Below are 13623 nucleotides of genomic sequence, written 5' to 3'. Positions count from 1 at the left end.
TGAAGTTAGAATTAGGTGATTTTGCTCCACTCCATCATCTTTTTTCTTTTTAACTTGTTACTGGGTTCTATTATCTATATAGAAAAAGGCATTTTGCTGAACTTTTACCAACTGAACACATCCAGCATCCAGATCAAGATCAGCTGTCCCTTAGAAGCCCCACCCCGCATGCCCTCATAGTCACAATGCTTCACCCCACCCTCGGGATAACCGCTCTCCAGACACTAAGCAGGAGAGGGCAGTGGTTTCAACTTTCTATAAATGGAATCATTCAGGATGTCCTTGTTTGCATTGTCAGGATTCGTTCATTCAACATTAGTTTGTAAAATTCACCCAAATCCTTGTGCTTGGATGTAGTTTATTGACTCAAATCCGTAAATATGCCACAGTGGGCATTGGAGGAGCGTACGGTTTGGCACAGCCGTGGGCTGGCAAGCCTGTGGTGTGCGTGTGGGCATGTTTCTGGGAGCGGTGCGCCTCGGGGAGGACTTGCTGGGCTACTGGCTGTGTGTCTGTTCATGTCTAGTTGATGCTGCTGAACTGTGAATGGCAGAGAGAGCACTTGGCAGCTGCTGTTCACAAAGATGCGCCCCCCCCCCGGTAGAAGATTCTAGCCAGTGCCTCTGCAGCGAGACCGGGTGTATCTGCCATCGCCCATCCTTGTCAGGTTGAATGGGCCCGTTTGCACATCTGTGGAGCCTGACGCTGGAGAGGATTTGCAGGACCCTGAAGAACCTTGTGTGTCATCAAAAAGAGCTTCTCCTTTGCTCTTTGTCGTCTTACAGTTCACGATCAATTCATGATGAATTCTAATGCATTTGTTCGCAGTTAGTATATTTTGACTCTCTAGAAGGTACTATAGAAGTAAATTAAAAACAGGGGCCCCGGGTGGCTCAGTCGGTTAAGCGGCTGCCTTCAGCTCAGGTCATGATCTCTGGGTCCTGGGATCGAGCCACTCATCGGGCTCTTGCTCAACAGGGAGCCTGCTTCTCCCTCTGCCCTTCCCCCTGCTTGCTGTCTCTCTCTCTCTGTCAAATCAATAAATAAAATCTTTAAAAAAAAAAAAAGAAAGAAATTAAAAACAGAATCTTGCCCCTGAGTAGTTTGCAAGTTTGGGAAGGTATAAACAACTCTAACACCAAGTAGAATGAGATGAGTTCCATTTTAAAAACATAGAGGCTGGTGCGCCTGGGTGGCTCAGTCATTAAGTGTCTGCCTTCGGCTCAGGACGTGATCCTGGAGTCCTGGGATCAAGCCTGTTTCTTCCTCTCCCACTCCCCCTGCCTGTGTTCCCTCTCTCGATGGCTGTTTCTCTCTGTCAAATGAATAAGTAAAATCTTTAAAAAAAAACAAAAACAAAACATAGAGGCAAGGGGACTGTATTTTAATACTGGTAACCTACATATGTTAACCATCATATTCTAGGATATTTGATTAAATACTCCAAAATCTTATGTCTAAACTTATTCTAAACATTTATCAGTTCACCAGTGGTAGATCTAAGTTCAGGTTAAATGCCACAGAGTCTAATTTTATTTTCTCCTGTGAATCCAGGGACACTTTTACTCAACACCAACAAATGTATTCAATCTGCTTATCTCTCTACCGTTCCAGATAAACCCAAAATCCTTTCTTTTATTTGTAAGTAATCTGCTAGAGAGTTTAGTTCTGCCAATGATTGTGTAATTATTCATTCAACATATGTTTGTTTAGCTTACTTTGTGTCAAATATTGTAGCCAGCCCTGAATATGAATAATGAAACACATCCATCCCCTGCAAGGATCCTTGTCCTCCTAAGATGCTTGTCCTCCTAGCGTTGACAGTCTCAGGGTAAAGAGAAACAGTGTCCAAGTCACCACACTCTGGAATTTCAACTATTATATGTAGTGGATTTAATAGGGTGCCCCCAAAATTCATGTCTACCTGGAACCTCAGAATGGGACCTTATTTGGAAATTTGATTTTTTGCAGACATGATCAGTTAAGATCATACTGCTTTAGGGTGGGCCCTAAATTAAATGATTGGTATTTTGTCAGAGAAAAGAAAAGGGGACTCAGATAGACCCAGAAGCACACGGGGAAAAAGGCTTTGGGATTTCAGAGGCAGATAATGGAGTGATGCCACTATGGCTCACGGAACACGAGGATTGCCAAGAAGCTGAGTCAAGGAAGGACTCTTTCCTAGAACCTTCGAGAGAGCACAGCGCTGCTGAAACCTTGGTTTAGGGCTTCCAGCCTCCAGCATACCGGGAGAAGCCTCTGGAAATAAAAACACCATCTTTTTTTTTTTCCTCTCTCCCTTTGCTCCTCACCTTGAGCTCCCAGCACTTTGTTTGGACTCAGCCAGAATAGCTATTATATTTGTCATTATCTGTTATAGACCCATCTATCCATTACAACGTGGCCTCCATGAGAGCAAATACTGTATCTTAGTTATTTTTATATCCCCAGAACTTCGCAGGGAACCTGGCCTCTGGAATTTGATTTATAAGTGACTGCACTGATATATAAATAAATGAGTCAGCAAAGGCATGAATTAAATACCTCATTTCTGCTCTACCTCCTCAGTCTGTATTTGGCCTTATATAATTGCCTTTCTGGTCTGACTTAACATATTAACTGCTTTTTCCTTTTCTGCGTGCTCTCTTTACCACTGACAAATATCTTTCTACCAGTTGTGCCAATAAATTTTTGGAAAACGAGACTCTTCCTCATGAATTTCTTTGTTTATATATGGAGCCATTTTTCTTTCTTTTTTTTTTTAAAGATGTATTTATTTGAGAGAGAGAAAGAGAGAGCATGCACCCTGGAGAGGGGCAGAAGAAGAGGAGAGAGAGAATCCCAAGCTGACTCCCTGTCAAGCACAGAGCCCAGCGCGGGGCTTGGTCTCACAACCCTGAGATCAGGACCTGAGTCAAAACCAAGAGTCGGACACTTAACCGACTGAGCCACCCAGGCACCCCTGGAGCCATTTTTTAAATTTCCTGTATCTCATGGAAATGCCAGCAATGTATGTTCTGCACCTTTGGGAGCTAATAGCCATCGGATGTTTGGGAGCATGCTGTGTTGTGTTCCATCGGGGGAGAGAGGAAGGCAATGAATAACAGTCTCCCCTTCTCTAAATGAGGTTACCACCTAGATCAGAAATCCACAGACAGGCCCCAAATCAAATAAGACATACATTGGCTCTGGTAAAATAACTTATATTACATAAAACAAAAATGTAAGAACAGTTTCTGAAGTTGATGAGAAATGAAGCACGTTTTCTGAACTAGAAAGAAGACGTATAATCTCACAATGAGCTCACAACCAGTTGGACAACTGAGCCTTGTATTGTATTGAAATTGGATGTTCCCCCAAACACAGCGTTCATGTTCTCTCTGGCCAGCTTGGATACCCCCACTTGGGGAGGAGGGAAGAGTTGCCACCTTTCTTCCCGTTACAAAAGTTATAAAAATGTTCTCAGCCTCCCCTGCTCATCTTTCCACAAACGGAGACAGGCTGTAATTATAAAGTAAAAGCACACCCAGCAAGGGATAAGGAGCTGACGGTTTTTGAAACATGCTTCCCTAACCCCGCCAGAGAGGCTGCCTGAATGGGATGGACCCTCTGAACAGGATCAGTGTTCCGAGGCGCAGGCTGGCGGGCGGAACAGGAGACGGGTGGACAGGAGAGGTTAGCCTCATCTATAGGGAGACCTGAGAGGAGGGAGTAGTAAAAGGAATAAGGAAGGTCGGCAAGAAAAGTCAGCCTCAAGGGGGAAGAAGGCGGAGTGAGAATGGGTAGAAGCAGCCTAGTACATTTTTCAGGCCAGGGCTCCGCTGGCCGAATCCAGCCTTAACGATGGTTCCTTAGCTCATCAGTGCCTCCAGTTTGTGATGTCAAGTCTCAGGCTCCCTGAACACTAACTTGTAGAAATATAAAAAATATATGAAAAATATAAAAACCATCTTGTAGATAGATAGATGATAGATGACGAATACCGTTTGCTTGTCATTTCTTGCAAAGACATTTTATGGCGTATAAGATAGTAATTCCCAAGCATCTTCACAATGAAATAAAGAAGTCTCCCTGTAGGTACCAAATGTGTTGTTTCCATTTTGAGCTTTTCTTTTTGAATCTGCTGGAAGAAATGACCCGTTTTCTTGACATCTTCGCTCTCTACAAATATTACCACTTAGGAAACTCAGGAGTTTCATTTATTTTTGTTCTTTTGGCTTCCTATTCTAGGACATAGACGTATAAAACGAATTTTATTGTTATGTCATTGTATATGCTAGAGATAAGTAGACAATACAAAATAATGTTTGGTGTGAAAGGGGGTTTATATTTAGGCATAAAAGAACCTAAATTCTTTCTTCTAATTATTTTTTATGTTTTAGTTTTTTTCTTGGTTCAGTTTTGGTTTGGTTTTCGCGGTGGTTCAAGTTTGAGCACACACAGAGCCGGTAGATAGCAGGTGAGAAAGGGCATTGGACGGGGCTCTGCTGCCATCTACCGTCTGTCAGGCACTAACTCGCTTCCCTGATGCCAAAAAAGCTAGCAGTCTACAACTCGAGAGTACTTAAGTTCCCCCTTTCCTTCTTTCTGTTTTTTCTTTAGTTAAAGCAAAGTGAAGCGAACGCGGACACCAAAGAAAAGCTCCCTTTGCGACTCCGAATCTTTGAGAAATTTCCAAACAGACCGCAAATGGTGAAAATCTCAAAGCTTCCTTCAGATTTTACAGTTCCTAAAATCAGGTATTAATGCTTTTATTTCATTGTATATGCCACCTACACGGTCAAGGATTTATCTTAAATCTGATTCAGCCCTTCCTTCAAATTCATGTTTGAAAGAGGGTATTTTTTTTCTGTTTTTCAGTTATTTCTATTTCTACTTTCTCTAGCACTGTTTTAAAAACCATCGACCCCTTTAAGCAATATATTCAGACAGCAGCATTAGCCAAGACAAGAAGGCTGCTTCCCCCTGCTTCTCCTTGAGACGCCCCTCAAGGATTCCACTCCCCGGGTAATTGGCACAGGTGCTCAAGTAGACCCCAGTCTCTGACCTTTAGCCATTTAAGGATAAACTTGACTCTTGTGGCCTTTAATTCTCAAGTAAATGCGGAAATGCCACCAGCCAGGTTTCTCTGTTACCATAACAGCGTTCATCTAGAATGTTATGTCTGATTATAATATAATTTGCCTTCCACTTTTTTTTTTCGAGTTTACAAATTCTTTAATGCGTCTTAGACAAAGAACAAGTATTGCATTGTAAAGACTTGCTTAAAAGCATGTTAAGTCTGTTGTCATTGTTTCTTTATGCATCATAAACAACATAACTATTACGGGAGAGAATGGTACCTCATTCCTTCTCATCCTTAACCTCTTCTTAACTTAGCATGGATACAACATTAGAAGAAAAACTCTGGTGAAATGGCTTGCCCAACACTCTTACCTCAAGCTCTAATGGCTCCTTGTCTTCCATTTTTAAAAGAAAAAACATGGCATTTCCCACTTAATACTAATTGATTTTCTACCACTTTGCCCTTCGGTGAAGCATTTTCATAAAAGATTCTTTTAAAACACTTATTTTTAATAATTAAAAGATATTATTTCAGTTGTAGCTCAAAAGTTACAAATAGAACCAAAATAGTTGAAATATGACATTTTATTTTTTATTTTTTTCAGCATTGTATGTCTATTTAATTTTTTTAAATTTGTGCTAAAATCCACATACCATTGCATTTACCATCTTAACCATTTTTAAGTATACAGCTTAGTAGTGGTAAGTACATTCATGTTCTTATGCAGCCAACATCCAGACCCTTTTCTTTCTATTGCAAGACCAAAAATCTATACACATTAAAGAATAACGCCCCGTTCCCTACACTGCTGACCCTGGTAACCACCATTCTACTTTCTGTCTCTGTGAATTCGACTATTCTAGGTACCTCATGTAAGTGGAATCATATAGCATTTGTCTTTTTGTGGGTGGCTTATTTCACTTAGCATAATGGAAATATGACATTTTTTCAATGATTTTATTTATTTATTCATTAGAGAGAGCACGTGCATGCAAGTGGGGGGAGGGTTGGAGGGAGAGGGAGAGAGAGAATCTTAAGCAGACTCCGAGCTGAGTGTGGTACCCGATGCAGGGCTCAATCCCACGACCCTGAGATCGTGACCTGAGCCAAAATCAAGAGTCAGCCGCTTAACCAACTGAGCCACCTAGGCCCCCATATATGACATTTTTATGTAACTAGTTCTAAAAATAATTCTGTGAGGGGGTTATAAAAATATGAGACTTGTTATGGTGCCATAATATTTAAAATGCAAATGGAAATATATTTGCATTTCTGATTTTAAAAAAATTTTAACTTGAAAATAGGAAGTATAAAAGAGCCACAAATTAGATTCAAGATTAGTGGTTATTTGAAAAGATGTTATTTGAATTCTCACCATGCTTTGGAGATCAGATGAAGCAAGTTTCTTTGGAGTTATTTTGAGTCTTTCAATGTAAAATTTTCTCTTGAGGATTCTTATGATGGGTAGAAGTCAGAGAGATGAACTAATTCTTCCAAGTCTTGGGATAAAAAAAGTATTACCACGATGGGATTCAACAAAACACCATCAATGAATATTACTGCTTAAAAGTTATTTCAGTGACATCACGTTTTTTTTTTTTAAAGAAAACAAAATTCAGGAAGCTTTCACTAAGTTAATTACTTTGCTATTGAAATCTAAACACCACTCTTAACATGATGTGTCTTATTTTCTATGAACTTTTGTCACCTTTATCTGAGCTCAGGCAAGCACATCATTATAAAATGCCATCACTTGCTCCATTTCATTAACAACGCCTGACGTGTGTGTACTTCATTTGCAAAGGGAAAGTTTCATGAAGCAGTTCATTGATCGCCAGCAACAGGACACCTGCTGCCTCTTACGAAGCCTTCCGTCCACGTCTTCCTCGTCATGTGATCACTCCAAACGATCTGCAATTGAAGACAACAAATACATTGACCAAAAAGTAAGAATCTTAACTACAGGGAACAAACTGAGGGTTGGTGGAGGGAAGTGTGTGGGGGATGGGTCAGATGGGGAATGGGTAAGAAGGCATTTGTTGTGATGAGCACTGGGTGTTGTAAGAGGTGAGTCACTGAATTCTATTCCAGAAACCAAGATTGCACTAAATGTTAACTAACAAAATTTAAATTAAGAAAAAGTAAGACTCACTGCTTCAAATTACCAAAGTTTTCTTAAGCATATATGTTAGAGAAAAGAACTACATGGGTGCCTCGGTGGCATTGGGGTGCCTGGGTGGCATAGTCGTTAAGCATCTGCCTTCGGCTCAGGGCATGATCCCAGCATTCTGCGATCGAGCCCCACATCAGGCTCCACTGGGAGCCTGCTTCTTCCTCTCCCACTGCCCCTGCTTGTGTTCCCTCTCTCGCTGGCTGTCTCTGTCAAATAAATAAATAAAATCTTAAAAAAAAAAAAAAAAGTACTACAAAACTGGGGGGGGTTATGTGGGGTCCTGAAATCTAATGTCTCAGGAGAATAATGAAGAAAATAATTTTCTTTGTAGAAGAAATCATTAAACCCAACATTTGTAAATTATGAATTTAAATTTTGCATTTGTCTACGTCAGCTTTTGTGCCATGCCAGATAACAGCCCTGTGACTTTGAGAGGCAGAGAGCCTCCCCAACCCTGCATTTCCTCCCATGCAGAAGGACTCTGATTGCTAACGGCCAGCCCAGGTTTAACAGTGGCCTGTATGCTGCCTGTTGCAAGAGACCATGTTTATTCCAATTATGCCAGGGAGAAAAACCAGAGCAAGTTTCTCAAAAATCAGTCAAAATAACTACCATGTGCTTATTAGTATGTGGCAGGAATTATCACCATGTATGTTGTCTTGTTCATGTTGTGATTTATCTATTTATCATTGAAAAGTAGATAGGGAATTTTCCCTCATATTCCACCATTAGAAAATGAAAGATTGGGGCACCCAGGTGACTCAGTAGGTGAAGCATCTGACTCTTGGTTTCAGCACAGGTCATGATCTCAGGGTTGTGAGATGGAGCCCCACATCAGGCTCCGCACCGGGTGTGGAACCTGCTTAAGATTCTCTCTCTCCCGCTCTTTGCCCCTCCTTTCTGCTCACTCTTTCTCTCTCTCTCTAAAAAAAAAAAGAAAAGAAAAGAAAGAAAAGATCAATAACAGAATTGGTAAAATATCTTGAACATTAGAGCTCACAGCATCTAATTCACTTGCAAGTGTTTTACTTCAGAAGTCCTAGTTTATTTTTTTATTCCTTTGAATTGTGGCTGCCCTTTTAATGCTACTTATGATCAAATACATATTTCTGTATTATCATGTAAAAATAAAATACCATCTCCTTCATCCTTCAAAATTCTCTGTTCCCTCCACCCCACAAGGATTAGGCTTTCACTGTACCTATGCCTTTCTCCTCTGCTTCTTTTCTTCCACCCCCTTCCCACGTCTCCCTTTTTCCTCTCCCCAGCATCTGGTCCTCTGCTGCAATTCCGTGATTTTGTTCTCAGCTATGATGATGATGATATCCTTATAGTGTGTCTTTTCTTGTTCAAGGGTTTGCATTTATTTATTTTTTTCAGCCACCTACAGATGTTATTTCTCTCTCTTCTCCAACTTTGCGGAGGACAAGTCTGATGCCAATGTCATTTTTCTTTCATTTGAATATAATTAGGTTTTTCTTTGGTGATTGGTTGGTTGGTAGGTTTTCTGGCTTGAGGAAGCTTTTAAGACTTTCTATGTATCCTGAAAGTTCAGAAACCTTACCAGGATTTACTTTGTATGTCTTCTCTCATCAGAACTGCCCTAACTGGGGAGTCTTTTCAGTTTGCAGAATGAGATATTGTCAGGGAATTTTTCATTTATTATTTGTTCAATGATTACGTTTCCATCTGCTCCTTTTTTCCTCTTATCTTTTTCCTTATGATTGCTGTCTCTGTTTTTCTTCTGTGCTTTGAAATATTTGTTCTACTTAATCTTCAAGCCATGAAATTGATCTCAACTGAGAGCTTCCTTTGCTTTTAAATTTTGAGTGGAATATCACAAAATGTGATTTGCACATGCACGCAATATCCTTAACCCTCAAGACTTTGACTGTTTTTTTAAAATATTATTAAATTTGTCACGTGTCTTGTCCACAGTTATATTTCATTCGATACTGTGCACAGGGCTTGGACATGAAAGTGCATGTGTTGGTGGATAATCAAGTGGGAAGATAATGCCCTGGTTTCAGCCAGTCAGCCTGAAATTGCATTTTACATACTAGAACACAGATTGTTTATTTTTAAATTTTATTTCAGAACCAGACTTTAAGCCAGAGGTGTGGAATGAACCCCCGGCCTGGGCTGTGGTTCTGACCAGCTGTCTCCAGGAAGAGTGCCAAGAGCTGGTAGCAGTTAAGCCCAGAGTGGGCATAAATCCACCACATGCTCTTGTAAATCACTAAGAACATTATCCCACTGGAAATACAAAATTGAAAGTAGCCCATGAAAATGTATTTTCTGTTTGAAAGCAAACATGGTATTTCCCACACTTCATGAACAGAGCATTTTGAAATTGGTGAGGTAGACAATGAAGAGGTTCTTGGCAGGTGTGGTCTGAGGAGAATTGGGCACATTCTGTGCACCCCTCTGGGTGCCCACCATCCTTCCTCCCCGAGCGATCCCTGTGTTGGGTCCCAGTCAGAGAACTTCACATGCCATTTCTGATTTCCTTAATGTCCTTATATCATTGTGGCTTCTTCCTACCTTCTCATTTGACAGTTCTTTTTAACTAACAGAAAGGAAGATAACAATTACAGTTTTATTTTGTAATCTTACAATTGAGCCTTTCTTATAATCTCCTAAAATATTAACGAACTAGCAAAGACACTGCTTCTCGGTGGTATCCAAGTTACTTAGCATCTTAAAAGAGACTAGAATTTTCTGAAGACTGCAGGGAGTCCCCAAACTGTACATTGATTCCAACACACCATATGTGATCTTACATGAGGAAAATTAGCAGTGATGGTTAGGTCATCCTTCATCCCATGCAAGCCTAATTGGCTCCTGTATAGGTGACCTATAGTTAGGCTAATGTTATGTATCTCCTTGTAAGCTTCATTCTCCGGGTCCAAGCTCTAGTTGGGAAGGTGGGATGGAGAGAACATATTTTTCTCTTCATCTCAGGAGCCGCTACCCTGGCGTGGCCACACCAAGATTTGTTACACGCTACCATTCCTTCTTAAAGCCTTGGCTTTATTTAGGCCTCCAAGAAAGTCACCTCACTCCTTTCAAGTTCCCAGTGTTTCCAGCCTCAGCTGCCATCAGTTCCTGGCATTCTTCATAAACACTTGGAACTTGTTGTCTTTTGGTGAGGGCCATCAGCCAGGAACACCCAAAAGAGAGCCCACTTAATGAATTTCAGCATTGAGGATACATAAGGGGAGCAGAAATCGAAGAGGGAGCAGTCTGGTATTTTGTATTTTTAAATACGCCAAGCCCTTTTTATTTTTATTTAGAAACCCTAAAGCCATGAAAAATTACATAAACACACGACAAAAATGCTGCACAGACAGCATAACCCTCTTAGCTCCTCTGATAAATATTTTTCAGCGATCACTTGGAAATTTCTGTGACAGCCCCAGCTGCCTTTGGAAACGCCAGGCAGTGTCACGTGGATGGCAAGGTTTCTCACTCGAAGTGGAGAAACTCCCCCAGCACCATACAACACAAATCAAGGCTGTTTTTCCTCAAAGAGGAGTAAGAAATAAAAAGTAAATGAGCGGCTGTCTTATCAGTGATTCCCATGACATGACAAAAAGGAACACTAAAATAAAACTTTTCCCTTAATAATTACCTGTAAGGAGAAACTTCTAACTCCCACTACACTGGTGGGAATCACTTTCCTCTTGCCAAGGAAAACCCTGAGTGCCCAGGAACCGGAAGATCATACGTAAAGGGATAAAAAACGAAAACAAAAAACAAAAAAACAAAACAACAACAGAACAAATACAAAAACTGACAACACAAGGGATGTTTTTGAGCAATGCAGGAAACGTGAAAACACCTGCCAGGCAGGATTTTCTCCCAGTCATTACCCTGGCTTTGAACAACCATAAGTAACTCCATGGCAACCTTGCTTTGCAGCAACTGTGTTCTTAAAAATAGCTCTGATTACCTTTATCATGTCGTTTAAAATACCTGTCCTTCTCTGCATAAAAAAAAACAAACAAAAACATAAAATCTTGAAGTTATTGTTGCAGATCCTAAAGGAAAAGGACAGGAAACAGTGCTTTCTCACCTCTTCCTTAGGGTGAATGGCTGCCCTTCCTGACTCCATGGAAACGGGCATTCCCAAGGCTAATTCCCCCATCCCTTTCTGCTCCGGCTTCCTCCACCTGGGGCATCAGCCAGGGGTTCCCTGTCCTCCTGATTAAAGGATAACCTGCATCTCTTGAGAGGAGTTTTTCTAGTTTCCAAGCAGAAGGCAATGGTTTTCTATTCATTTTTTGTCCATATTATTGAAATTAAACCCTGGGTTTCTTAAATAGAGTGCTTGGTAGTAAACTGAGATGTGAACTTGCTTTTCCAGTAATGCTGGTAATGAAAACAGCCCATTCAGTCGTAACCAGTGAATCATCTCAGCGAATCATCTCCCCACAGTCCACAGTCCAATATGGGGACTCTCACTGCCCTTTAGCTGAACTCCCCTATCTTTCTGCCCTGATGTCTTGACTGCTGTTGCCATGTTGGGGGTCAGAACCTCACAGTGTCTGGAGAACATGAGGGATCCACATGGTCACATCAGCCTGAGACAGACAGACGGATGAGGTCTATCCCAGACCCCACCTTGTGCCCGTGCACTTCCTAGTATAGTTTCGGAAGTCACGTGATAAAGAACAGAGCGTAATTTCCTGATAATGGGGCAATGTCTGTCCTCTTTCTTACCTTCCTCCTTTCTGCTAAGCTTATAGCAATTTCCATAGTAAGCCTTCGCCATTACCAGCTAACACATGTACAAAATGAGGAAAGTGATACAAGTAATTACTATGTTTTCTTTACCCTTTTCGTTTCCATAAGTCTTCACGCTCGCTCAGTCACTCGGCAAATGCTTACGGAACACCTGTTATGCAGCCAGCACTCTTCCGGCCCATGGGAACTCAGCACTGAGTGAGATGTGAGTGGTGCCCTTTAGAAGCTTTTAGTCTAATGGGAAGAAACATGTGTAAATGCATGGAAGCAAAGTGTTACAGGAACCTGAGCTAGGACCCCCTCCACCCCCCTTAGAGGAGCAGGAAGCTTGAGCAGCATAGGTGGAGGGCTATTGCCGATCTATTTTCCTTATTGTTCATAAATCTGTTGACTTTCTTTTAGTTTGATTTTTTTATATTTCAGTGACTACCCCCATCGCCTATATAGTGTCTTAGACTCTCATGAAGTAAATTAAATTGCTCTGGAAAGATTTACTCTTTACAAAGCCTTGTTGATTGCCAGACGGCATTTTGTATTTTTCTATGTGATTATAGAGTGTTTGATAAGATGTTCCAGTAACTGTACATAGCAAGTTACTGATCTATAATTTCCAGGATAAACGTTTACTCACCAAAAAAAAAAAAGAGAGAGAGAGAGGGAGGGAGAACAGCCTGTTTTCATCTTTAGCGCTTTTGCTCTTCTGAAAGAATTTTCTAAAATAATAGCTTAGCATCTCTGCAGTGCCATTCAGGACGTATCTCTAGGAGAAGAGTGGGAGATGACATGCCGCCTCCGGCTCACGGTGTGGGGGGGCGGATCACAGAGTTACAAACAGTGTGTTCCAGGGGAGGGGAGAGAAGCCACGTTCATCAGCCCAAACGTGAAAACCCTATGTACTTCTCTCCTTAGCTTAAAAATGCATCAGTGGATGATTGATTCGCTCCCCACAAGGAGAGGAAACAAAAAGATACAAAATATAAATGAAAACTTTTTCTTACATTTTTATTAATCTTCACAGGATGTTTTTGAGCTCAGATCAAAATACAGCTGAGTTCGAGTGCACATTTTTTCATTTGACATTTATTTCTTGAGGCCCTTTATATGCAAACAGTGTCCAGGGGTCCGTGTCATAAACACGTTCTGCCGCTTTCAACTAATGTGAGAGGAGGAATTCCCTATCAGTTATTTATTTTTGCATTTTATTTGCATAGTTTGTTGTGTAATCACTTTGGGTTTGGGATTATCAGTAATTTGCTTGCATTTATTGGGTGTCCAGCCACTGAAGGTCAAAAGTAAAAGCATCTTGAGATCAAGCATCTTCTATAGGTAATAGGGAAGGCTTTTAACCACAAGCCTTCGGTGCTGTCTCCAAAACAGGTATCAGAGCACTGAGCTCGCAGTTAATCCTATCTGTGAAATTTACACTTTGCTTTACTCTTTCAACATTCTTCTCTTTGGAGTCCAGTTGTACTCCTAAATTTTACTTTCCATTAAGTGTATTGCCAGTCTCGAGGTGTTACAGTTTTGCTAGGGCTGATGTTCTTGTAATTTGGATCTGAAGTCCAGATACCATTGAATCATAATTGGAGAGCAGGCATTGCTCCCTTGTGTTATCTGAGTGCCTTGGATTTTAAAT

At 41.0% G+C, this 13623-nt stretch overlaps 1 protein-coding gene across 6 annotated transcripts in view; it reads left to right on the top strand.

Annotated features, from left to right (window-relative positions):
* NALCN (sodium leak channel, non-selective) overlaps positions 1-13623 on the top strand; it is a 288838-nt gene that overhangs the window by 193548 nt on the left and 81667 nt on the right. For all 6 annotated transcript variants that reach the window (XM_034665437.1, XM_019794775.2, XM_019794774.2 and 3 more), the window contains 2 exons: positions 4603-4739; positions 6870-7011. In XM_034665437.1, coding sequence (XP_034521328.1) covers positions 4603-4739; positions 6870-7011 — 279 coding nt within the window. The remainder of the gene's footprint in view (positions 1-4602; positions 4740-6869; positions 7012-13623) is intronic.

Source organism: Ailuropoda melanoleuca, chromosome 7 (genome assembly GCF_002007445.2).
Source record: "Ailuropoda melanoleuca isolate Jingjing chromosome 7, ASM200744v2, whole genome shotgun sequence".
Lineage (NCBI taxonomy): Eukaryota > Metazoa > Chordata > Mammalia > Carnivora > Ursidae > Ailuropoda > Ailuropoda melanoleuca.
This window is presented reverse-complemented; position numbering and strand designations above follow the sequence as displayed.